Raw genomic sequence first — 27,870 nt, 5'->3', positions numbered from 1 at the left:
CGTGCCTGGAATACCCAGAGTCTTAAAAAATCTGGGAAACAAGGGCTGGTAATTCATCCCTGTGGAAGAAGCGAAGCATGGTTCAGTATGGTTCCAGGCCTGGAGGGATTTCTCCTTCTTCCACGGAGCCGCCATCATCATCTGAGGTATCCGGGTCCCTGTCAGGGAAATTCTTGGTTAGGCGAGGCATGTCTTGAGGCATCCGAGTAGGGCCAGGAGGATCTTGTGCTTCCGGTGGGGGTTGAGCCCGGGACGCAGCCGGGGCTGATTGTGTCTGAACGAAGGCTTGCAGCCCTTGGAGAAGATTAATCCCAGGGGAGTCAGAGTAGGGGCCCCTGAGGAACCCTCTTGTGGAGAAGCCATCTTGGAGTTGCATAGATCCGGGGAGCTATCGTCTGTAGTAGTTCCGGACCCATGTCCAGACAGTGAGGGACCAGTCTTTGGTTCCCCCTGGGCTTCTTTGCAATGCTGACACAGGCAGGACTCCAATTCAGGCTGCGCAGTGCTTATGTGGCAGGCTGTGCAAAGAGAGTGCCTTCTAGCCTTCTTGGATGCCGGTGCCATTACCTCTATGTCTAGGCGCACAGGTAATGAGCTTCAATGGGCGCGTGTAGTTGTAAGCAGCTGTGCGTTTAGTTGTGTGCGTGCGTCTGTATTGGATGTGCACAAGTTAGGCGCATCGGCTGTCCGGCCTGCCCCACGCGTACCGCCGATCGAGAAGGGAAGATGGCGCCTCTGCCCAACCAGGGCTGCTCAACCCGATTGGTGCTCCCTATTTTTTTTTTATCTCGCCAGAAAAGAAAACAGAATCGGTAAGGCAATCCGAACCTTGGAGACCAGAGACCTGAATTTAAAGTTTTCTGCTTACCTGGTTTCGAAGCTTACCGATCGAATGCCGGGACGGTCTCCAGCTGCAGGGGGAGAGGGCTTTACCTTCACCGCCTCGCTCGGTTGTGCACCCGCTGCCTTTCAGCCACTCTGGGGGCTAAGTCCACGCCAGGAACTGGCTACCGGAATAAGGCTTACCTCTGAGGGATATCGGAGATCACCTCAGGAATGCTCAACTGGGGGAGGGACCCTTAGGATTCACCGCAGGAGAGCAGGGCTCTCAGCTTTGAAATCTAACTCCGTCTCCCATCTGCTAGCAGAAGGGCACATAACCCATTGGTCCTGAGTCCACCTGGCTACACGCTAGGAAGTCACATGTCTCAGCATGAGACTTCTCTGCTGTGGCCTTTGCTCCTTTGCACCAGGAGCAGACTAGAAATCAACGGAACCATGGAACAAATGGGATCCGTATTATCTAGACAAAGACCTTGCTCCAATAATCTCGATGGTGACATCATTCTGGAGTTTGGTGGGGGGTAAGTGAAATATATCTCCTTCTGCCTCCAACAATCTTCCTCTCCGCATGGGCCTCACTGGTAAAGGGAGTGAACAGTTGCACTGGTAGCACCACAGCCCGATGCATCGTCGATGGAGCAGTCTGTTTCGATGCTCAGAGTGTTATTGGCGTTGAAACTTAATGCACTGCATGCTCCAGGATTCAGTGCATTGAGAACTTGTGCATCGATGTTCTAAGATCTATCGATATATCTATCTATATCTCTAGATCATTGGATCTACTTTCTGTGGGCTTCATGGATCCAGACATTCTATAAAGAAAATCTCTTACTTTTTTATAGTGCTGAAAAGTGATGATGGGGGTTGCTAAGGCAGCTAAATAATTGAGAAAAGGTATTAAAAATATAAGAGGAAACATTTTTTTTTATTAAGAGATAGGGTACTCGGCAATGCTAAAGCTTGGACAAAATAGAATGAAGGGGCTCATGAGGCAACACTTGTGCGGGAATTCCCACATATGCTCAATAAAACAAAATCTCTATCAGCTTAGAGAGAAGGGCCCATTTGGCACTGTAGGATGACATCACCCTTGTGTCAAGGCTAATTCACCTCAATATCAGAGAAAAGGTAACTTGCAGAAAATAAAACCACTTACCTCTTTAATGATATTGCTTACTTCATCAACAACAAAAGTAGTCTGATGGGAAGAAAAAGAAGACTATAATTATATAATCAGTTCATATTTTTACATCATTCGTACCCTAAATATTTCATAATTTAAAAATAGGATGAACATAATATTTTAAACAAATGGTTTATCTGATTATTGCAAAGGATGATTGTCAACTGCTGCTGTAAATCATAATCTAAACAGATACTTAGGAAAGATCATAAAATGGATGTATATTAACAAACGGACAATGTGCCTCAAGTACGACAAATGGAACCACTGCCTTTTAATACATTTGTAAATGACCCTAGAGATGGGAATGAGTAAAGTGATCAATATGCTGACAATACAAAATTATTCAAAGTTGTTAAGTCACAAGAGGGACCGTGCGAGTCTGGGCATGCAAACGGTAGATGACATTTAATGTGGACAAGTGCAAAGTGATGCACATAGGGAAGAGCAACCCCAAAGTTATAGCTACACAGTGGGAGTCATCACCCAGGAAAGGGTGTAAGCATTATTGTGGATAATATACTGAAATCCTTTGCTAAGTGTGCATCAGCAGCCATAAAAGCAAATATGTTAGGAATTATTATGAAAGGAATGGAGAAAAAAACCCCAGAATGTCATAATGTCTCTGCATCGCTTCATGATGCAACTGCACTTGAGTATTGTGTGCAGTTCTGGTCACCGCATCATTCAACAGAATTAGAAAAGGTACACAGAAGGGTGACCGAAATGATAAGGGATGAATGATTCCCCAATGAGAAATGGCTAAAGAGGTTAGGTCTCTTCAGCTTGGAGAAGAGAGGGCTGACAGGGAGATATGAAAGATTGATAAAATGAGTGGAGTGGAACAGGTAAATGCAAATGGGTTGTTTACTCTTTCAAAAGAACAAAGACTAGGAGACACACAGTGAAGTTACTAGGTAATACATTTAAGCAAAAGGAAAACATTTTTTTTACTCAACGCATAATTAAACCCTGGAATTCGGTGCTGGAAGATGGTAAAAGCTCTTAGTGTAGCTGAGTTTAAAAAAGGGTTGGACAAGTTCCTGGAAGCAAAGTCCATAAACCCATTTTTAAGGTTTTGGGGAAATCCACTACATATCCCTGGAATAAGCAGCATGGAATCTATCAACCTCATGGGATCATGCTCGTCATCTGGATTGGCCACTGTTGAAACAGGATGCCGTGATTGATGTACCTTTGGTCTGACCTAATATGGCAAATCTGGTTTTCTTAATGTTATCCAGGACACAGGGCATTCATTAGGCAGGTACACAATGTATAACAGCACGAGACCCTACAAGAGTCTCTCACCACACAGTCCTAAAGATAGCCTTGTAGTATGGGCCAGAGACAGAAGGGAACTGGGTCAGGCAGATGGATGCCTCCTCTTCTTTACATCAATCCTCCTCCAAAAACATGGGAGCTGCTAGGGTCATTCATGAGCCTAAGCTGCTAAGAAAAGCAAGATGGAGGCAGACTGTGTAGGGCCTAGGAAAAAACTTACATTTCATTACCCATGAAACCTAAAGATGGCCCTGCCAAAAAGTGCAATAGTTCAGCTAAAAACGCACAATCCACAATACTTCTGCTCTTAAGGGATGGGGTGTATCAGACAGAATGCAAATCACAATCACCTAAGAGAGTGAAAAATAAAAAGCATTTTCAGGAGCTGGAAGTGTTCCCCCCTTCAAGGAATAAGCTTTGCAAGCCTGCAGGGAGAAATTAAATTTGTCCTGCTTTTCAGGGGATCCTACAAGAGTCCGCTCACACAGCCAACCTCTTAATTTTATACTGAAGGGTGAGGTTTCCAGCAAAGACTTACTTCAGTCCTCAGGCATGGGCTAGGGAGAGGAAGATGATCATGGCATGGGGGAATGGTGGGTAAAAGGGAGGTGGAGTGGTGAGGCGATTAAAGCAGAGAAATAGTAAAGGAGGACATAAGAACAAGGAACATGGAATGAGAGGAAAGAGATAAGCTGCAGTTGAGTGTTTCTGGAGAGCTCCTCCTTCCCTTGTAGTTACTTCCCTGTTTCCTCAGGTGTTCATGACACACCAGCTATTCTGCTAGTGCAGACACTGTCCTATGTTAGAACTGAAAGTACAATAAGTATTGGGAGCAGCTAAAGAAGTAAGAAACAGACAAGACTGAGACGTAAAAAGAAACAAAAGAAATAAACAAGACGAAGGCTGAGGGAAAGAAAAAAATATAGAAGGGGCACCTCGAATTGGAAGCTCCAAGGACACAGAGGTCCAAAGTGCTGGAAAGGGAAGAAAATGAAAAGGCTGCAAGATGAGATAACTAGAAGAGAGAGGTAAAAACATAACTAGGGAGAAATGACAAAGAAAGGGGGGAAAAAAAGCTGATAAATGAAAAAACCGAAGAGCATGGAGATCTATGTATTTGAAGAGCAGCGAGGAGCTGAGAGATCAGAAATGTTATACATAGAGCTTGGAAGTGCTAGGCAGCGACGGCTCTTTCAGTGCAGCCCATGCCACTGGACCACAGAGAGGGGCAACCTAACTGCAGTCAAAGAATGCGGAGGACTGTCGCGCCCCTAACATCTGGCAGCACTGGGCACATGCGCCTGCCTCTCCAGAGCTAGGCCTTCCTCCCACTTCTTGGTTTTCTTTGTTCCAGCAGCTTTTCTCCTGCTCCTTTGGGCTTCCAGTTTAAGTCAGAACTAATCTTTGGGGTTACTGAACCATGAGCCTTTCTTTGCAATGCCCTAAGATTTTTTTCCCATTTTATATCTCCTTCCAATTTACTTTCGACCAGTCACTGCAGCAATTCTCTCTGGCTAGGGGTCACAGATATCCAGAGCACGATGACTTGGATTTCAAATCTGGCCAATAGGTGTACACATTACACCCTATTGGCCAGATTTGAATACATACGTATACATGCGTATCCAAAAAAGAATCCTGAAATCCAAAGTCTCCATCTCGCTGAATTAATACTTGGTGGAAGCACCTTTGGGATAGATCTCCACTACTTTGCACCCTTTATTTATTTTATTTAAAGGTTTTTTATATACACCGATAGCCGTTTGCACATCGTATCTGTTTACAGATAACGTATAACGTGATAGAGAAAATACATGGAACAATTTGGTAAAAAAAAGGGGGGGTACAACAACATGGTATGCAGAGAGTATAAGGTGTTGAGGGAAAAATATATATGTGAATATAAAATATAAACATACACAGAACTATGTACACATTACACGGCATGGTCCGAGAGGGTGTCAGAAGGTTATATAGTGGGATTGACTATAACTTATGTATATATTATATGACTGAAACTGTAGTCAGAGTCATGTAGCGAGATAGTACCAGGGAAAGAGCGAAGGGGTTAGGGGTATGCTAGCTTGAAGAGCCCCGTTTTCAATTTTTTTTTTAACTTGTGTGTGCAGGGTTCCTTGCGTAGCTCGGTGGTGGCATTAAGTTCCAATTGATGGGACCTGCTATTGAGAGTGCTCTGTCTCTAGGGGAGGTCCACTGTGTGGTTTTGGGAGAGGGAATGTGGAGGGTTCCTTTATAGGCAGATCAGGTTGGTCTGTTAGAAGAATTGAAGAGGAATGCGTTGTTTAGCCAGGAGATGTTTTGGTTGTGTAATGTTTTATGTATAAAGGAGAAGGTTTTGTAGAGTATTCTAGAGGAGATCGGGAGCCAGTGGAGGTCTCTGAGGATAGGCGTGATGTGCTGTCTTCTACGGGTGTTGGTTAGCATTCTGGCAGTGGCATTCTGTGCAATTTCCAGGTGTTTTCTGCTCTCAGCTTTTGCCAAAACAACTTGTGCTGTGCTTCAAAGTCAAGATTTAACTCTTAATCTGCTAGCTGGCTCTTCAAGTAAGTGGTGGTGTTGTGCTTTTAATTAACACCTGTTTCCATTTTGTCTAGCTGCTTGTGAACCTTGAAGCTTGCAGACTTCAAATTTGGAAAAAGGGACGACTGTAGATTGTGAGGTATTCCAGGCTCAGGAGGCTACCTAACAACCCACATGCCTATAATTTCTTCAAAGCAATACGTGTGTGTCTGTGTTATTTAACTTCCCTTCAAGCTACTTGCTAACCTTGTACCTAATACTAGGCAAGAAAAGGTGGGGCTGGGAGAGAACTGTATTTTCTCTCTCTCCTCTTTTACTATCTAATACCACCCCCTTGACCACCTCTCTATTGCAAGGGGAGGCACAAGAAGAGACCACAAGGATCTCTGAGACCACTTTCTTGCACTTGGAGACATAATCCCTTTGCACAATTTCCAAGGCTCATTTGTCTGAGGTAATTCAAGTCCACTGTGAGTAGTACCTCAGCAGGCACCCTCCCTACTGGGACTATCTCCACGGGGACCTGCTGAGAGTCATTGGGCTGAACGGCTGCCACCTGCTACTGCAAGTGGGTTCTGCCTTTGCTCCTCCTTGCCCCACAAAAGGACTGGCTCCTGCTTTGTGTACTGAATGGAGCCCAACTTGCAGACATATCTGCACAAAGTCTTGGAATTGTTGAGATCTGACACTTTGTGAGGCTGCACTATTTTAATCTACAGGAAGCCTCTAGGGTTTTGAGTCCCCTAGATCCTTCACTAGCATTTCTACATCTTCTCCGAAGAGATTGCCCTTGAAAGGCAATTTACATAGCTGAGACTTCGATGCAGAGTCTGCCAACCAATTGTGTAGTCATAAAAGCCTCCTGGCCACTATCCCTGCGGACCTTCTTACCAGCTCGTACATATCGCCAGCCAGGAATGCTAGGGATGATTGTGCTCTCTCTGAGCTGTAGGACCCAATGCAGTGGTAGCTTAGGTCACACAGCCTCTATAAATGGCAGCCTACAGGGCTATTGCATTTGTTCGTAAAGGCCTGTTCAGTGTTGCCTCTATTTCCCTATTTTAGGGGGTCTTCATGCTGAACCCCCCTTCTACCAGAATGGCAGTTTGCATGTAACTGCAGAGACCAAAGCATCAACAGGGGATTCCAAGGAGGCTATTCCTCTCCCCCAGCGGGTAGATTTGTTTAAAACTCTTCTCCCCTTTATCCCTCTGCAGGGTACTCTATTCAGTAAAGGACCATATGCCTTGCAAAGGGAATGCCTTTGGTGGCTTTCCTAATCCCCTTCGACCTGGTCTTCCATGGGAGCTGCTGACATCCCTAGAGCAGCCACTACACGGGAAATGAAGGCTGCAGCTCCTCTTTCCAGAATAGGCATACTATGGTGGAATCATTTTCATCTGATGGAAACATCCTTCCAGAGAATCTTCTGGTAGAGCCCTAGGGTGAATCTCCCTTACATCATGATGCTTACCTGGAAGTATGGGAGCTTGAATGCCCCCTCAAAGGGGGGCTCTTGCTTTCCCTTGGCCTCTTAAATGCTGCCCCTTAGAGGTCAAAGGTCATTCCTTAGGATATGAGAATTAAAATATGCAGAACCCTGCATGACTAGACAGGTTTTGGGGCATTGCCATAATAAAGTCTGGAGCAAGGTTCCCTACCAGGAATCCATATAGCTCCCGTTGGCCTTTGGAGGGGGCGAGCCTCACCCAGATCTTCATACTGGGGCTGCCCCTTAACTTGCCTGCAAAAGGGAGGAAGAGGATTCATCTTCCCTGATGGATATGGGACTGTAACACCTGTGGCAATTGTCCTGGTGCAATCATTGATTCTGCTCTCAATTACTCTTCCCTAGCTTGAGAGTTTGAATTACCATCTTCCCCCCAGGCTCTTCACAGACTGAACAGAAGGAGCCCACAATGCTGGGGATCTGCTTAGCCCTGCAGACAGACCATTTTTTCCATCTCTGCAAGTCTGCAATAACCAAGAAACAACAAGGAAAAACAAACAAGGCACTGTGGCAGTGAGTTAAGCTTCCCCTTCCCTACTGTGAACAAACATATTCAGTCAGCAATTGTTGTGCACACACAAACAGCAAACAAGGCAAATGGTCCCAAAGCTGACTCCTCCCCCAAAGGAAATAAAACAGCATACCCTCTCCAGGGAGGCTCTGCAGGCTGCTGAGCAGGCCCTGCTTTCTCTTGTTTCTCTCCTTCCAAGCAGGGGCAGATTGCAGAAAAGGTATCAGACTCTCTCATGCACTTTCTCTGCAGCACATGCATTAACAGCTCCCAAAAGCATACCAAGTTAACCCTGAACCCGGCAGAATTGACCCAACATACCTCCAAAATAAAACTTCACATTTTTCCTAAATAACTAAGACGTAGAACACAATTACTGGGGTCCATGCAATACATTTGCATAGAAAGCAGGCACTGAACAGTCAGCACCCGCTTTTCTTAATGTGCTCCAGGCGCCCCCAAGGAGGGTGCCATGCAATATTTAATTAGGGGGTCACGGTAGTAAGGAGGCACTAGGGTTGCTTGCGAGCCCCTAGCGCCTCCTTGCTAATGCGAACCCGACTGGCGTCGGCGGTCCGCTGGTTAAGAAAATCGACGCCGAGTTTATCGGCTTTGGTTTCCTAAATGCCGCACAGCCAGGGAGTGCAGGAAACAGACGCTTATCATTTGAGCGTCCAAGCTGGCGTTAACTATTGAGTGCTAGATGTGCCTCCTAGAGGCACATTTTTTTTTTTTTGCATCTGAAGTGAATGCTAATAGCCTCAATCACATGCATTTACATGTGATTAGCGCTATTAGACTCACTCCACTTCAGGAGGCACATTGAATAGGTGCTAATCCCTTACTGCATTAGGGGATTCATTAGCGCCTATTCAACCGTGTCAGACTGCTGGTTACACAGTGCGCTGGCCCCAGTGTGAGCAATTAGAACCCCGTTCCATCCATGCAAATCGGATGGGTCCCCCTCAAGTCTACTTATATCTCCATAAGATAGACATTTTTTTTTTAATTTCCTTTTTATTGAACATTTTGCAATAAACCACATTACACAATTCATTCCAGAGCTACCTAAATATAGGTTAATCCAAGTACTCAATATATTCCCCCCACCCTTAAACTACACAATATAAAATGTCTTCTTAAATGTACCATATTGATCACTGCTATATAGCATTATATGACGCATGATCCAACGGACCATGGATTACAGAAGAATTTGAAATGAATATAGCTTACAAATAGCACAATAAGTTATATACCAGCTGTCTCGCCTGACAAATGCCCAGTGTGAAGTCCTGTTTGCGCCAAATTGAAATTTTTGCAGTTAAATATTCAAAATTTAAAAATTTACGCATCCCTAATTTCCACTGGGTAAGAGTAGGATGATTTGCTACTGTCCAAGATGCTAGGATCTTTTTTTTTTTTTTTTGCCAGAAGAAGGGTTTTCCTCAAAAATAGATTGTGCTGCAACTGTATACTTGGCTGTAGTTCCTCGAATAGGCCAAAAAAAACTCTCTCGAAAGGATAATTTCTGTTTGCATTGTAATAGTTTTTCTAGATATTGTATTAGTGATGTCCAGAATATTACTATGTGGGGACAATGCCAAAAGAGTTGTATATGTATATTGCTGACTGCTGAACTATATTTTACTAAGCCTGTGCTGGTACACAGGAGCAGGAAGAGCAGCTGCAGGATATTGAAAGGTCAGCAAAAAGTGAAGGACATGGGAATGGCCCACATAGGACATATGCATGGTCTGTGTGGAAATCAACTATAAAGGAACCTGCAGATACTGATAAGAGACGAATTGTGTCTTCCTACAAGGCACTGTGGGGGGAGGGAAATACAAGGAAGACAAGCATTTGGAAAAGGAAGAAAGAGAACAATGTTGGATGCAGGTCGTCTAGGGAAAGGAAGCCAGACCAAAAGGATGCATTTAAAAAATGATCAATACTTGGTAAAGGAAAATCAGAAAAAAATGTATATAAGCCTTTTTAAGATTGTGATATAGGGAAGGACATGATTAAGGCATCTAGCGACTTGCTTAGCCTGTGCTCCTCCTTCCCAGACACATATTACCATTTATCTAAAGCATTTGTATACCTAAAACAGATTTCACAAAATTTCTAAAATCTCTCCCCAAGTCTGGTATATTGGGGTTTCCAACCATACAACAGGGACCTTCATTTTTGGTTTTTATTTTTTTTTAATTTTCCTGGGAATTTATCAGGGTTTATTATGATAGGAACATACAGGTCAATACAGTAAAGTGGGGCCGCCTGTTACCCCCCGCTCCTAACCCGCTTTCTACTCACTTTCCGGCTGCGTTAGCCCTTCCTGCGATACACAATCCCCTTTAACCGATTCTTACCGCCTCTTTAAATCACCGGGTAACCCCTTCCGCCCGCTGCATGTATATTAAATGTAAACCATCGAATTAGCTATTCCCTCCCATACAGTAACGCGCGCCCCGACTATCGCTTTTTTACCCTACCATTTTGCCGCGCGTTTAACCTGCTAACTTACCGCCTACCCTTACCCCTGCGTTAGAGGCAGGGTAAGGGTAGGCGGCAAACTTTCCCCCAAAAGGAAACCTCTAAAAAACCTAAATCCCCCTCCTCCCGAAGCGACTCGACATTAATTTTTGTTGCTTTCAGCTCCTTCCATTCTCTGCCGCCCTCCGGAGGGGGCAGCCGGCGGCGAAAGCAGCTCGCAGCGTTCCCCCCCGCGCAGGTCCCGGTTCTCTTGGCTCGGCCCTCATCAAATTGTGAAGTCAGGTGAGAGCTCACTGTTCTGTGCCCTTTCCAGTCACGGCGCAAGCGAAGCCTACTCTCATTGGCCTGAGCGCCCGTCAATTTGGGCGCTCCAGCCAATGAAAGCACATAGACGGGGATGCGTGACGCACGCCATGACATCACGCGCGCCCGTCCATGTGCACCCAAATTGATGGGCGCTCAGCCAATGAAAGCACATAAGACGGGCGTGTGTGACGCACACCGTGACGTCACGCGCGCCCGTCCATGTGCGCCCAAATTGAGGGGCGCTCAGCCAATGAAAGCACGCTTCGCTTCGCTCCCGCTGTGACTGGAGAGGGCACAGAACAGTGGGCACTCACCCGACTTCACAATTTGATGAGGGCCGAGCCAGGAGAACCGGGACCTGCGCGGGGGGGGACGGGGGGGGAGACCGCTGCGAGCCGTTTTCGCCACCGGCTGCCCCCTCCGGAGGGCGGCAGAGAAGGGAAGGGGCTGAAAAGCAACAAAAGGTAAGTTGGCACATGTCAAGCCGCTTCGGGAGGAGGGGATTTTCGGTTTTTAGGTTTTCATAGGTTAAAGTTGGGATCCACTTCCTGGTGCCCGTCATTTCAAATGACATTTGAAATGACAGGTACCAGCGCACCAAAGATACTGTATAGGCGCTGTATAGCGCCTATACAGTAAAATGGGTTGCGCAGGCCTAATGCTTCACAGACGCGGCTTACATTTGCAAGCAATTTAAATACAGTATCGAGCGGTATGTGATCAGAACTGTGCGTGCGGCAAACGAGGGTGCGCCCGGCACTGCCGCACTCTAATGCGGCCTTACTGTATCGACCCGAAAGAAAGAAAAAAGTCAGTGGAAAAATGAATCATTTTTCTAGGTAAATAATGAAGTTTATTTTGGTGGACAACAGCCAGGACAATAAAAGACTATTAAGCAGATTATTTCACTCGTACACTCAGCAGCATCCCTCACTCTACCCCCATCTCCTTTCCAGCATTTCTTTTTCTTTCCTCACATTCCCAATGAGAATCCCCCTCATCCCCCCTTGCAACAGCATTCATCCCTTACTAGTGGTGGCTCCAGATATCTTCTCTCCCCTTCGGCTGCATGCTTGCTGAGGTTCCCGTGCTCTGCAGCACTGCACTTCTGCTTTCGTGAAGGGCCAGGGAACCTGCCAGGAAGTGCTTCTGGTGGACGTGGCCCACAGAAAATGCTGCATTAGCAGTAGCAAGCAGCAGATACTTTGGCTGCTTGGTTGGAGTAGGAGGCAGGACTTGAAACAGCACTTCAGCAGCACTGGAGTGTGAGCAGGATTTGAAATGCTGCAGGTATTTTGGCCAGCAGTGGCTGGGGGCCTTGGGGCGATGCTCTTTATTCAGCCTAAAATTACAGTGAAAATCGATTTAAACTAGTTGTCACTTTTGGAAAAATTTGGAAATTTAGAAGTGAAAATCGGTTTAAACTGAAAACGAAAGACCCTATATATGTAGGATCCTCTATCCATTTTACACTTAATACAAAGTTCTGGAATGGTCAACCTGGCTTATAGGCCCACATCTACGGCATATATACACATCTAAGCAATTTAAATTGTTTCCCCCTCAATATGGCGTTTGCAGTTAGGTCATTTATGTTTAGAAAACAATTCTGTATATTTCGTTGTTGGTTTATTGTATACCTTTATAAACTTGCCATTTATGCAATAAAGAGTCAAAAGCATTGTCCACTTTAATGTGCCTGATTGCTTGAGTGAATGCTGCACAAGATCCTCCTTTTGTGGATGAATTGCATAAAGTTTTTTCAATCGATTCAGACTAGCTTTGTATTCCTTGGATGTAATGCCTTGCTTGCAAATTTATTTATTTATTTACATCTTTTTACCATATTGATGTTCAAGACGAAGATTCTTATCACACTGGTTTAAATCTTCTGAAGGCAAAGCGTATGTCACTCTCTGCGCTTGGAAACTCTGTATAATTGTCGAGTTTGTGGCAAAGAAATTATGTAGTTGACACGGTCCTTTGGCTCTCCAGTTTCTGAACACATTTTCCTCACCAGATAGGAAGTATGATGTCATGGTTTTGCCTGCCCTGCAGCCTCACCGTGCCCTGTTCCAACCTGCTGTGACACTTCCTCACCAGCAGAGGACTCCAGTGAGCTCTGCCCCCAGCTGCCTGAACCATCTCCTAACTGGCTACGCAACTTTGCCTGTGGTGCAGCCTCCTCTCCACCAGGTGTCCTCCGTGAGCTTCAACTCCAGCATTACAAAGCTCCTCTTCACTGCTCACACCACATCCAAGCTCCAGCCCCATTTAACTTAGCCTTGCCAGAACCACCTTGCTGTTTCATAGAGTCACTCGGCTCCTTGACTGGCCTCTGTTTCTCTTTCTAAGCTTTGTGGCATCCGGACCTTCTGTTCTCCTGTTCCTAGCACTGTGGCAACTTCTGGTCTTCTGCTCTAGCCTTGCGGCTTCTCAGGCCTTCTGTTTAACCTTGCCTTGTGGCCTTTTCAGGCCCTCTACCTAGCCTGCTGCCTTTGGGCATCTGTGTTCCTCATTCTCTTTTTCTGTCTAGTTCTGACCTTGTCTGGTCCTGTTGTGTCCTGTCCCAGTCCCTATCTTGCCCTTGTCTTGTTTGGACCCAGTCTGTGTCTGTGCTTTGCCTTAGTCTTGGTCCGAAGCTTGCTCCAGTCCAGCTCTGCCTCGCTCCAGACCAGACCAGACTCCAACCTTGTACAGTCCAGCCTGCTCTAGTTTCCAGTATGCACAGCCACCAAAGACAAGGCCTACATGTCCCCAGAATCCAAAGGCTCAATCTTGCAGGTGAAGAAGACTGGCCAAGCAGAAGATAATCCACGCTTCAGCCATGCAGTCCTGCACTGCTCCTGAGGGGGTATTCCCCCGTTTCCAGCTCAGCTCCCCTCCCTCCCCGTGACAAGTGGATTGCCAAATGTTAGAAAAGATGATAAAATGTCTTTTGTTTGCAATTTCCGACAAAGAGTTTGCCAGGCTTTCTTACATGATAGCACTAACATACTCTGGTTGAGCTGAGCTGCGGAGGTATCACATTCCATGGTATTTGCAAAAGATTAGATAATATGACAGGAGGCCTACAACCGCAAAAAAAAAAGAAAAAAAAAAAGTATGGTGTTTGAACATCGGTTTTATATATCCACTCTTTCACATGTCTCAACATGTACGCTAAGTTATATTCAAATAGACCGAGGCATTGTAAGCTGCCCTGCACCCATGGCTGCATCAAAACACTGAAAGAGACTGTAGCTTTCTTTTTACCCCACAAGGAAAACCTTATGAAGTGGCTAAATTCTTCTAAGTCTGTAGTTTTTAAACAAATTGGCACAATTTGTAGTTTTTATAGCCATCTGGGTAGTTCTGTCATTTTTAACAATTGTATTTTCCCCAGTAGTGATAAAGGTAATAAACTCCAGCTGGCCAATATAGCTTTCATATTTTTAAGCAGCGACTTTATATAAAAGTAATGTTATTTGCTAATATTTATGGGTACTCTAATTCCTAAATATCTCATTTCTTTTTCAACCCATTTTGGGGGGGAAAGCTACCTTCCCAGCTGTGTCGTACAGTGCCCATGTTGTCCAATGCTTCCAATTTACCTTGATTTTTAAACTAGAAAATTTGTCAAACTATCTGTATATGCATAATCACTCTTAGAGAAGCTTGCAGTCTGTCAAAAAAAAAAAAAAGATCTGCAAATGCCGCTATTTTAAATTTTGCTCCCTCACTTCATACCCATTTAATATTTGGATTCTGATCTATCTTCCATAATAATGGATCAATGGATAAAATGTATAATAGGGTTTCCTTGTCTTGACCCTTGATGTAACAAACTCTGCTGACATTTGCCAATTTGCTAATATAGCTGATTTTAGGGATTGACAGTAGAGAGTACGGAAATGTAATGCAATATCTGTCCTTCAAAGCCAAATCTTTTCAACACTGAAAATAGGTATCGCCCTGAAACTCTGTTGAAAGCATTTTCAGAGTTAAATCCCATCACTACTGAGGGAATCTCTCTTTGCAATATAAGTGCAAGCTGATCTACCTTTAAAAAAAAACAACTCACCTGAGAACAAAATACGATCTGGAAGAACCAGATTTAGTTTGTTTGCCAATAATTTGGCATAAAGTTTTAAATCTGCAATGATATTGGTCTATAGGAAGCTGGAGAACCTGGCTCTTTCCCAGGTTTATTAGCTAGTACAGAAATATGTGCTTTAGTGGCATTAGTTGGGAACCCTGCTTTCATCACTACCTCCCAAAAAGTATTGACCTCATGTGTTGGGTATTTGATATTGCAATATTTTCTAATAATACACCACACTAGAGCTTTCCCATTTGGACTAGTTTTAATGATATCAAGTCTCCAATCATTCTTCTGTTGATTTAGGTAAAGGAAGTTCTTTGAACATTTCTTCCTCCTGATTTCATCAGTATATAATTTCTCAAACTTTTCTGAAAATCTCATATAATTACTTCACCATCAGTAGTAATTTTGCCACGTCATTTTTTAGTCCCTCAATATATGATTTCCCTCACCATTCTCGTATGAGATTCTGCTGTAGGCAGGTATTTAAAGCACATAATACCATATAGTATTCCTCTCTAGTAGCAGGGGGTCACTATCAGCTAAAGGTTTCTTAGCCTTCTTCAAACTATCTTCCAAATGAATGATTTGGCATGCAGTTTTTTTTATTTCTTCTAATTAAAAACGAGGCTCTTTCCCCACATTACAGCATTTGTATCTTGCTGGGATGCCCTCAGGTCCATCACTGGCTGCCCCCTGTTGCCGGGTTTATTTTGTTTTTCAAGTCCTGTTCTACCAAATCGCATATTGCGGTTACCTCGTAAGCTAGCACGTGGCTACAAGTGCCCCTGACGGTTTACATAGGTCATTGCAGTGGCATTGTCTGGAAGAAGCTCTGGCTGACTTGACTTTACCAAGAAGAAAACGCCTTAAGGGCCAACTTGATGGCCCATATTGCTAGTCTATTTAAGTGCCAAGCTTTCTCTTGCTGTTCCCACCATTGTTGTGCCTACCGGCTTTGGCAGTTGATTCCCCAAACTATGCTGCTGGCATCTATAGTCAAGACCACCCCTTCTGGGGCAGTTAAATTTACTCCTTTGCTAGTTTGGGGAGATGTGTCCACCAATTCAAGCTGCTCCTTACTAATGTTCACGGGGCAACTGCATGGCTCACCATCTGGTCAACACAAGTTCTTGCCGAAGTTGCCTATACGCCCTGGGCCATGGAACCATCTATGGCTGCCGCCATAAGGCCTAACAAATGTAAATAGACTCAGACCTTCTGGGTGGACTGGGCTTCAAAACTTATTGTATGGGAAATTAACCTATTTCCCCCACTTCTGGAGGATGTATCACATAGCACCCCTAGAGACTCCAGGACTCAAAACAGCCTTTTCTTAAGCCGCTGCAGGATGGCCGAGCTGCTCCTGACTGCCAGATAAAAGGTGGAAGGAGACCATACTGGCGGCACTGAAGCTGTGATGTTCCTTGAGGTTGGGGGTAGGAAGGCTTCCGCTCAGCCCCACAGGCCTCTCTTCAGACCATGAGTGGGTCCTGCCGCAGCCCCACAGGACTCTCTTTGGGCCACAGCAGCCCCTCTTCTTTTCTTTGGCTGCAGGCTGGGAAGCTGAGCAAAATCCTTTTCTCCATTTTTTTTCCAATATTCCACTTTTGGCACTTCAAAGCAGATTACATTCAGGTACTGTAGCACTTCTCTGTCCCCTGAGGGCTCCCAATCTAAGTTTGGAAGGTGAAGTGACTTGCCCAAGGTCACAAGTAGCAGCAATAGAATTTGAATCCTGGCTTCCCTTGTTTGTAGCCTACTGCTCTAACCACTAGGCTACTCCTCCACTCCATAAAGTGTGACTACAACGACCAGCCCACTGGGGGATACCTAATCCCTCAGTAGGCCAATCTGCCCCTGCTGCCAAGCTGAAGGCTTTTTTTCCCTTCACTGGAAGGGAGGGAGGGGGGGGGGGGGGTTTGAGAAGTAGGGACAGAGACAGCACAGTCCTGAAGACCCTATTATTTATTTATTTTTTTCAATGTAATGGCTCCAGGAACCATTCTCTGGAAGCTCCAGAGACCCCAAGGATATTTGGGGTGGCCTCCCAGGAGCTCGATCAGGGAAGACCCTGGGAAAATCCTTCCACTGGAAAAATTAATCCCTACAGGCTGTTGTCCCAGGAGCAGCAAGGACTCAACTAGGCCGGAGCCACACCCTGACAATGGGAGTTTAATAACCTCTTCACATGTCCACAGTTGCTGGGAACAGACTACTGAATTAGACTAGGACCACACGTCTTTTATAGCCCAGAGAAAGGTCATAAAAGAGGTGTGTTCTCTGTTTCCATCGGCTATGGAGGAGGGAAATCCTATATGTATTGGCTGTCTAGCAGGAAGAATCATACATTATTCACTTGAATATGACATTCCATGGCTTCCAGGCAAATACATATAGGGGTAGATTTTATTAATCTACGCGCGCGCGAACAAAAGTACGCCAGATTTTATAAGATACGCACGTATCTTATAAAATCTGGGGTCGGCGCGCGCAAGGGGGTGCACATTTGTGCAACTTGCGCGTGCTGCCCGTTCCCTCCGAGGCTGCTCCGAAATGACATATTTAGTGTACTGAACTAAGAAATTGGCATGTGAAGTTCCAGGTCTGCTTCTCTTGCTCCTATCACCAACACAATGACCAACCAACCTTAACATCAGCAGTTGTGTATATATTTTGTGAGATCTGCCTCAAACATCATGTACGAGGTGGAATACAAATCTTTTAAAATAAATACAAAACTAACATTTTCAAAGCCAGAGTGCAGTAAAGCCTAAGTTTAGTATAAACTGCAATTCACATGACTTGAATAAGATCTCACATTTAAAACTCAAGCCATCTTACCCAAAGGTCTAATCAAGGAAGAACAGTTAAAGTGATTTATCTGGATTTCAGCAAAGTATGAAACTGTCCTGCATAGAAAGCTCATGAAAAAAATGAACATCCTAGGAGAGAATCCCAGTGCAGTGGAATGGATTACAAACTGATTGACCGACAGACATGATTGAGTAGTGGAGTGCCTCAAAGCTCAGTTCTGTTCAATATCTGATAGGAAGGATTAGAAAGAAAGATTGACTTTTTATAGATGACACTAAGATCTGCAACAGAGTAGAAACACCTGGAGGAGTAGTGAGAATCAAATGTGATCTAAGAAAGCTTGAGGAGTGGTCAAAGGTTTGGAAGCTGGGATTCAGCACCAAGAAGGGGTACAGAAATCCAAAGGAGCACTGTGTGAAGTGGGGGAGATTGATGTGCATAGACTGGGAAAGAGACCTCACAGTGGTCTGAAAGCAACGAAGCAATGTGACAAGGTGGTGGTGGTTAAGGTCAGAAGGATGGTGGGTTGCATAGAGAGGCAATCCACCAACAAAAAAAAGGTGATAATGCCCCTGTACAGGTCTTTGGTGAGACATATGTGGAGTACTCTTTTCAGTTCTGCAGACTGTATCTCAAAAAAAGACAGACGGGATGGAAGTGGTCCAAAGAAAAGTAACCAAAATGGCATGGGGTCTGCACCAGAAGACTTACAAGATGAGACTGAAGGACCTAAATATATATACCCTGGAGGAGAGAAGGGACAAGGGAAATATGATACAGTCTTACATTTCTGACAGGTATTAATGATGCACAAGAATCACACCTTTTCTGATAGAAAAATCGACAGGGGTCAGAATAGGAAGCTCCAAAAGGGTAGACTCAGGAACGTCAAAAATATTTCTTCAAGGAAAGGGTGATGGAAGCATGGATCACCCTCCCAAAAGAGGTAAGGAAGACAAGAATAGTAATGGAAATTATTGTATTAATTTATTTAAAATTGCTTGCATACCGCATATTCCCTAAGATTGAAGCAGTTCATAATGAAAACATTCATAAAGCCATGTAGTTAAAACAATACAATGCAGGTTACCCCTTATCTTCAAAAGGGCTTGAAAATAAGGAGTAGCTTGTATGGAGTGGTAGTTACTATCCTTAACAGAAGGCATGGGGTAACCTGTATGGACCAGGACTAGCAGTTAGAATACAAAAAAAAAACCCAAACAAACCTTGCTAAGCAGATTGGATGGACCACTAGAGTCTTTCGCTGCTATCATTTACTAAGGGAAAAACAACTTACAAAAGCATAACATATGCCATACTGGGTCAGACAAGAGGTCCATCAAACCCAGCATCCTGATTCCAACAATGACCAATTCAGGTCACAAGTACCTGTTAGGATCCAAGGGCTTGAAAAAAAATGTGGTCCCCCTAAAACGTCAGCAGATTTGTGCGGATTACAAATGACACTTACACAGCTTGTTCCAGACTGCATGTTTATTGCAAACCAGTATGCTCTTAAAGTAAATTTTCAAAGTCACAATTCATTATTTCTCTGCATTTTTTGGTAAAATTAAATAAACTGAAAAAATGCTGCTTGCATAAGTATTCAACCCCTGTGTTGTGGAAGGTTCAATTTTACACAGATGAATGATATTGCCCTAACAATTGGCTTCCACCTGCGAATCATTAGAAAAAGACACCTTTTCTGCATAAAAGACCCCCTAGTTCCAGTACCATCGATAACACTGTGAATCTGAAGGAGAGCTGTGAAAATGAAGACCTAAGAGCATTCTAAGAAAATTAAAAATAAAGTTATAGCCATGCACAAGATAGGAAAAGTCTAAAAAATAATAGCCAAATGCTTGGATATCCCAATGAGCAATATTGGATCAACACCAGAGCAAGGAGATTTGTGAGGGAAGCCATAGAGAAGCCAACAATCACTTTGAAGGAGCTACAGAGTTCAGAGGCTGAGACTAGAGTGGAGGTGCCCCAGTCAACCATATCAAGAGCTCTGCACATAATCGGCCTGCATGGGAGAGTGGCTAGAAAGAAGCCATTACTGAAGGAAAAACTACATCAAAGCATGTCTGGATTTTGTCAGAAAGCATCAGAGTGACCCAGCTAAAATGTGGAAAAGGTTTTGTGGTCAAATGAAACAAAAATAGAGTTTTGTGGCCAAAATTCAACACACTTGTGGCCCAAACCTGAACTCCAGGGAGGAAGACTCAGAACCAATGTCAGGAAGTATTTCTTCACGGAGAGGGTGGTGGATGCCTGGAATGCCCTTCCAGAGGAAGTAATGAAGACTAAAACTGTGAAGGACTTCAAAGGGGCGTGGGATAAACACTATGGATCCATAAAGGCTAGAGGATGTAAATGAAGAGAAGAGCCATGGGGGTGGCTTGCTGGAATGGAGGCTGCTATTTGGTAATTACTACCCTTACTCAAAAAGCCTTCACACGGTTAATGCAACTCCAACATTGCTCTCTGCTTCAACGACAAGAGGAAATGTGGAGAGAGGATTTGCATTCAGACAACAACAAACAAATACTAAACTACAGAGTCTGGGTAAACAAATAAGCATGGGGGTAGCTTGCTTATTGCAGTGGTTAATACCCTAAACCAATTAAGCCTGATATTCACTTTGAATGCATATACAGCATTGCTCTCTGCTTCAACAGCAGGGGGAAATGTGGAAAAGAGGATTTACATTCAGACAACATCCAACAAGGCATGGATCTGTGCAGTCTGGGTAAACAAGCATTGGAGTAACTTGCTTGATGCGGCGGTTACTATCCGTAACCACTAAGCCTTATGCTCACCTTTGATGCAACTCCAACATTATTCTCTGCATCAATGGAAGGGGAGGGCAGGAAATTTGAAACAAACAGTTACCAACAAGGGCCCTGAAGTTGGTGGACGGTGAAACAGATAAGTATGGGAAAATAAGTGTGGGAGCTTGCTGGGCAGACTGGATGGGCCGATTGGTCTTTTTCTGCTGTCATTTCTATGTTTCTAGTGTCCGTTCCTCAGCAAACACCATCCCAACAGCATCACGTTGTGGGGATGTTGTGGGGATGCTTTTCCTCAGTGGGGACTGGCCATCTTGTTAAAACTGAAGGATGGATGGTGCAACATACAGGGAGATACTGCAAGACAACCTGCTTCAGTCTGCTAAAAAACTAAAACTTGGGAAAAAGTTTACCTTCCAGCAGGATAATGATCCCAAGCAACACAGGAGTGGTTGAACAACAAAAAGGTGACTGTTCTACTATGGCCGTCAAAATCCAGATGTCAATCCAATTGTACTATTTGAAAATTGCTGTCCAAAAGAGTCATCCACCAACCTGAACAACCGGGAGCACATCTGCCAGGAAGAATGGGCAAAACTGATTCCCAAACAGTGTGCAAAGCTGGCAGAAACTTAGCCCAACAGAGATAAAGCTGTTATTGCAGCAAAAGGTGGTTTTACCAAGGGGTTGACTACTTATGCAATCAGTATTTTTTAACTATTAGAATTTTTAAATCGTACAAAGAACAAAACTTTGCACAGTAACACTGAGAAAAAAGGTAGTTCTACAACAGTTTACACATGTATATAAACCTACTCTCCCTAAATGATCCACAACAAAAAGAGGGGAAAATCAGAACAAGGAGAAATAAACAAATTATTAGTACAACAGACGGCATGGATATTAATCACGTCTAATAATATATCAGATAAGACTAAGTTGACAGTAGAATTTGCCATTCTAGTGCTTAAAAACTCCCTCAACTGGTCAGGATAAAAATAGATAAAAAATGTATTTACACCCAGTTTGACAATACATTTTGATGGATATCTTAGGATAAACATCGCACCTAAAGCAGTTACCTTGGAACGTAATAGCAAAAAGCCCCTGAGTTGTTCTTGCGTTATCTTGGATAAACTCTGACAAAGCCTCCCAAAAAAAGGAAATACTGAAATGCAAAAAATAAGACTTCATTACCAAAGCAACATCTTCCTCATGAAAGAAACCAACATTGTAGACCTTTCAGTCACTTCAACATTGGGATTCTTCAAATAGGTAGATAAGTTGATAAAAATCAACAGTAGGTTGGGAATGAGCTACTTGAGCAGAACTTGGCTTGAAAGGGAGAAACAGGACTTTATCAAAAGTGGAAATCTTCTACGCTGGAATCTTCAGGACTTCAAGGAAATAGTCTCTAAGCATTAACCGAGGCAATTCACCCATTACTTTGGGGAAGTTTCGAAATCAAATGCCTAGCTTGATTTTCTAAACTTTCCATCCTGGAAAGATAAGGCTCCCGAATTATTGTAGCATTCACAGATTTAATGTCCTTAACCTCTCTCCCTAGGGACTGCAAAGTCTCTGAATGTTCCTGAAGGATTTTTTGATGATCCTGGACAACTTTATCCAACTTCTGGGAAACAGTCTCAACCCGTGAGGAATGAGACAAGTCCACTATCAAGTTCCAGAAGGAGTCTAGAGTGACCACTGCCGATTTAACAACCAAAGGGGGAGCCTAAGGAGCTAAGAGCTCACCTTCCAAAACCATACCAGCCTCTGGCAGATTCAGATCCAGCAGAACCTCCGCAGTTGTAACACCACTGAGAGTTGAAAACGCCGTTGTAGATAAAAGTTCAATCCCTCTACAAGTGAAACACCGCCAGCATTCTCCAGGCAGGAAGCAGTGAAGAAATCAGAGTGCGCCCCTGATGTATCGGCGCTTGTCTGGGCTACTACAAACTGTAGTGGGATGCATAGCAGGCGGGCTGAGTGTTCCTAGGCAAAAACACAGCTCCTCTTTGTCTTACCAACAGTGCTAGAAACCTGTAGTTCGGGGGTAGAAACGGTATATTCCGTGATGGTCCACTGGTCCCCAGGCTCAGAAATGTAAACCCTCACTCTCCCCTTCCTTTTGTGGGGCATTCTGAAGCAACAAACAAATCTAAGAAAAGGGTAAGTGGAGACCAGGTGAATACGTGACTGCTGACACCACCATCTTCAAATTCCCCCACAAGCATTTTTCAGTTTTTAATTTTTACAAAAACTGCAGAGAAATAATGAACTGCGATTGAAAATTTACTTTAAGAGCATACTGGTTTGCAAACATACTGTCTGGAACAATCTGTGTAAGTGTCACCTGTAATTCACACAAATCGGCTAACTTTTTAAGGGGGAGGGGGGTTCAAATACTTTTGCAAGCCACTGTAGATTCCATGCTGCTTATCTCAGGGATAAGAAGTGGATTTATGCAACTCCATCTTAAATGGTTTATGGACTTTTTCTCCAGGAACTTGTCCATACCATTTTTAGTTTAAACGTTTTTATTATTTATACCAACATGGTCATGAATTACAGCAAGGATAGCGGCCTGGAGAAGTTGTGTACTGACTTCTACTCAGACCTAGCATCGACATCCTACTAACATATAACCATCAAACCATCCCCCACCCTCCCTCCCTCCCCTAACTCATAGGCAAATGTCCAAGGGCAGAAATCCATGCCCGTATTCAGTCCTTCTGGAAGTCCAACCATTTGTAAATACCCTCAAAAGGTGAACGCTATGACGACCTCAGCAATCATTGACGACCAAACTTCGGAATCGATGAGGTAGAGATTGCAAGTACGGGTCCCAAATCAGCAAGAATTGTCTGCGAGATCGGGGATCTGCTCGTGAGCTCAGTTCCTCCATTCGTAACAAGTGGTGTAAATGATTACGCCAAGTCCAAAAGGATGGAGTATTAGAGTCCCGCCAATGCAACAAGATGACTTTTTTCCCCACCAGACATGCTTTGTGAATTAGAAGACGTTGACCTTTCTTTAATGAGATACGTGGGAAATGACCAAAAAGAAAAAGCAATGGCGTTATGGGCAATTTAACTCCCAACAGGTCCATTAAATAAGATGCGATACGTCCCCAGAATCGACGGACATTAAGACAGGCCCAAAAAGAATGGGATAAATGACCTATGGCTCCTTGACATTTACCACAAAGTGCATTTGGGACCAAACCCGAACGATGGGCTATTTGTGAGGAAATATAAGCCCTTCTCAAGAACTTATAATGCATCTCTCTATAATAAATATTCACCGTTATATGATTAATTCGTCCAAAGCTTGCTTTTAGTATAGAAACTGTGAGAGCAAATATCCCATCCCTATTCCAGCTTTCAAGCAGTATTGCATAGGGTTCAATTTTCGTGATGGATTTTAAACTTTTATAATACTGGGACAACGTGGGAACCGGCTGGGCTTTAAAACGCATTACTTTATTCAATGAGTTAAGTACCTCCACAGGCCCAGGTTCCAACGGCAGGGACTGGAAATAATACTTAAGCTGGAGATAAGGAAAGACATGTGAGGTATCCAACTTATACATAGAACGTAATTCAGGGAAAGTTAACAGCTGTCCATCATCATTAATTACATGGCCCAATCGAGTAGTATCCAGTGTCTGCCATTTTTTAAACCCTTTGGTCTGGGATCCAGGGAGAAAGGCACCATTCCCCTGTATAGGCAACAACGGAAGACACATCCGAGGTGTCTTCAACAGCTTCGTGACTATCCGCCAAGTATCCCTTATCGGTTTGATTGATGGGGAGTGAAGTATAACAGAAGGGAGATCTTGAGATGGAGCCTGAACAACATAGGAGAGGGCATGAAGTACCACCAATGCCGACTCTGCGGAGAGGTGTACATAGGAAGATTGATCTAGCATCCAATCCTCCATACCATTTCCATTTTTAAATGTAGCTTCACTAATAGCTTTCATCATATCCTCTGGTAACGAATTCCATTGCTTAAATCATGCACCGAGTAAAAAAATATTCTCTCTTATTAGTTTAAATATACCACTTAGTAACTTCATTCCATCTCCTAGTTTTCATTCTCTTTCAAAGAGTAAACAACCAATTAACATTTACTCAGTCCACTCCACGCATTATTTTATAGACCTCTATCATATCTCCCCGCAATCGACTCTTCTCCAAGCTGAAGAATCCTTGCCTCTTTAGCCTTTCCTCATAAGTGAATCATTTCATCCCCTTTATCATTTTCGTTGCCCTTCTCTGTATCTTTTCTAATTCAGCTATATCCCTCTCCAAGTCTAAGTGCTTGGGGGAAGTGTTCCTTTTGTTTTAAATACCTGTTCAATATAACAGTGCACGTCTTGTATTTGGGGCCTTATCCACGCCAAATGTTCAGTACATTTCAGACAGTGGATGTGCCTGTGTTGAGTTTTATTACATTTATATTCCACCTTCACTGAATGAAATTCAACTCAACGCTGTTTACAAAACAGAAATATGAAAAATGTCATCGTAAAATAAAAGGTTTTCTTTAATTCAAAAAGCAAGTTCTGTTAGTGGCTGGAACTTGTTTTAAGAAACTGGCCAGGGGCCTACAAAATGTTCAGCTCAGGGTGTTAGAGCTGCCAAATTCTGGTAGAAACAAATGCGCACCTTGGCTCCCAGGCTGGAGGCTGGGCCCAGGGAAAAGCAGGAGCCCAGCCAGCAGGAAAGCGAGAAATCACCCGAGAAGAAGCCGGGCAAAAAGGACAGCAACACAAACCAGAAATAAATACATAAACTATGTGTGGTGGCCGGGTTAATGCATGGGAAGAAAGGGTAAGGAATAAAAGCATACTACATGCGTGTGTGTGTATATATCTATATATATATAATCTATATATGAGAGGGTCAACCTTTTATTGGAGTAACTATAAATGGAAGCGTTTAAAGGGGAGAAAGCCACACTACAACATATATAAAGCTGAACGGCCACCGAAAAAATCCCCAAACAACCGATTAACATTTACTCGGTGGCCGTTCAGTTAGGGGGGGGGGGGCCTCTCCGGCCCTAGAGCCCGAGGGCGGCAGCGCAATGCGGGCCACTGCCTGCCTGCCCATTCCCGTTATTACTGCCGCCCCCTCCCCGTGCCGGGCCCACGGCGGGAACTCACCTCCTCCACCGTCTGAAACTCGTCCATCTTCGACCCCCGTTGCTGCTGCTGCTGCCGCCCTCTGCCTCGCTCACACACGCCCCCTCCCCCCCTCGGCGCCTGCGCACAGCCGCCGCTTCCCTACCGAACAATGCGTGCGCGCGCGGCCCGCTGGGGCGGAAAACGGTCAGCGGAACGGGAGAATGCGGGCTCGCGCAGGATGGCGGTTACGAGCTACCGGGATAAGAGTGCGCACACCAAAATAGACCGGGGGGGGTGGGGGGGTGCGGGTTGATATCGAGCCCTAAACAGTTCCCGATGTCCTTATTCGACAAGAGAAAAAAAACCCAAAAAGACAGTGACGTCAAAGCGCATTCAGCGCTGCAGGCAAACGACTTCTGATCGGGTTTGGGAACCAGGCCCCGGCCGAGCGATCGCACGTGGTTTCCTCCGTTAGTTGACGGTTTCCCTGGTAACGGCTTCCCTGCTCTCCGGCACCCGGAAGCGGCGCGGCGGGAGTCCCAGCTCCTCCTATTGGCGCACGGGACGCCACAATGTGGGTTTCAGAAACTCCCACTTACTGAAAGTACTGATAAGAGAATGCAGTCCCTCAGGGGCAATAATGGTGGCAGGAGAGCTGTGTAGCCGTAGCACTCCAGGCAGTGGGATGACGAGCTCTAACCCATTTTCTATGAAATGACATTGACCAAGCAGATTTTCCGAGTGTACAACCTGTGTCATCGCACTAAATATGGCACGTTTATTTATTTATATAATAACTTACACATGCAATTATTCATTTTATGTATTTAACATTTCTTGTACAAAGTGGTGAAAAGCGCAACATTTATATTGTGAAATACTAAAACAAGGACAAACATATGTCATAAAACAAATCAAATCTCATCAGCAAGTAACACATTCATCTTAAGGATATTAATTTATCCTTTCCACAAAACAATATCCTCACTCCATGAAAGTATTAAAACAGGCAAACATAATGTTTCCTCTGAAACACTATAGGTGTAGTTTATTAAGTATAATAAATAATTTAGTAAAAAAATATCCTATTTGCTCTAATGTAAACTATGTTAAAATTGGTATTAATGCACGTTAATAACGTGTTCTTACAGCAGATTTTGAATGACATACTAAAGTAGCCCTTAAAATGATCTGTAGCCTTTAAAGAGCTGTAAAGATGCAGGAGCAGGTGCTTTATTTCCATGGTTTGCATGTTTGACTGAAACCTCACCAATAAAAGCAGTGTCACCAAACCATTATCATGCCTTAACAAAGATTGACAGTATACAGTATTGAAGGATACTAATGAAACAGGAGAGTTAGGGCATCCCAACAGAGAGGTTCCAATAAAAGCAAACGTAGTCCATGTGCCTATATGTAAAAAATCATCGAAGCTAATGATTTCCGAATTATCCCAAATAACTGAAAAGCAGGTTGTACATACAAAGAAAACACACACTTTGAAATGTCTGTGTGCCAATGCCAGTGTTATGACTATGGCTGCTGTGCAGCCTCCTCACCACCAGAGGCCCCTCGTGAGCACGCTCTCTTGGCTGGCCCAGTCTGTCCTACCTGTCTGTTCCATGTCCCGAACTCCCTATTTAACCCCGCCTAGCCCATGCCTTAGTGCTTTGGCATCGAGTTCCCTGCTGTAATCTCCTGTTACTCTGGGCTTCGTGGCCTTGGGCCTCTGCTCTTCTTGACCTGTAGTCTTCTGCCTTGCCTGCTTCGTTGTTCCCCCTGTTCCTGATTCCTTACCTGTTGCTGTTCTATTTCCCCCTGCTTCCTTGCCTTGCTGCCTTCGTGCTTTTGTGTTTCCTGTTCAGTGTAAGTCTTGTCTTGGTTTATCTAGTCCAGTCATTGTCTGTCCTGCTGTCCCTGGTTCTCTCATTCCAGCTCACACTTACCTACATTCAGTCTCACGGTTACCTGCACGCTATCCTGATTCCACCCATACCTGCACTCAGTTCCTGTGTTCAGACCACGCTTACCTGCACTCACATCCACGCGTACCCCCATGCTGTTCCAGTGTTTCCCGAAGCGCACCCATACCCCCTTGCACTTTGTTCCAGAGACTCCTTCTCAGTCAGCACCCAGCTCCAGGGGCTCCTTCCAGGCAGTACCCTGCACCAGATACTCTTTCCAGCCTGCACCTGGTATCAGAGACTCCTCACAGCCAGCACCAGACTCCTCTCCAGCCACTATCAGAGATTCTGCTGTGACTCCTGTTCTCCCTGTCCTGAGTCACCACTGTAGGTGGTGTTTACCACACCTGGCTATCGCCCAACCGTAACAACCAGAAGTCTAAGAGGTAAGATGGGAGA

At 44.4% G+C, this 27,870-nt stretch overlaps 1 protein-coding gene across 1 annotated transcript in view; it reads right to left on the bottom strand.

Annotated features, from left to right (window-relative positions):
• LOC115088408 (dynein light chain Tctex-type 1) overlaps nucleotides 1-25,809 on the bottom strand; it is a 45,443-nt gene extending 19,634 nt beyond the window's left edge. The window contains exons 1-2 of the mRNA XM_029596644.1: nucleotides 25,547-25,809; nucleotides 2,000-2,041 (exon numbers count right to left, since the gene is read on the bottom strand). Of these exons, the coding sequence (XP_029452504.1) occupies nucleotides 2,000-2,041; nucleotides 25,547-25,573 (69 nt within the window). The 5' untranslated portion in view covers nucleotides 25,574-25,809. The remainder of the gene's footprint in view (nucleotides 1-1,999; nucleotides 2,042-25,546) is intronic.
• Between the last annotated feature and the right edge of the window lie 2,061 nt (nucleotides 25,810-27,870).

This window comes from Rhinatrema bivittatum, chromosome 3 (assembly GCF_901001135.1).
Source record: "Rhinatrema bivittatum chromosome 3, aRhiBiv1.1, whole genome shotgun sequence".
NCBI lineage: Eukaryota > Metazoa > Chordata > Amphibia > Gymnophiona > Rhinatrematidae > Rhinatrema > Rhinatrema bivittatum.
The sequence above is the reverse complement of the archived record's forward strand: the minus strand, read 5'-3'. Positions and strand labels throughout refer to the sequence as shown.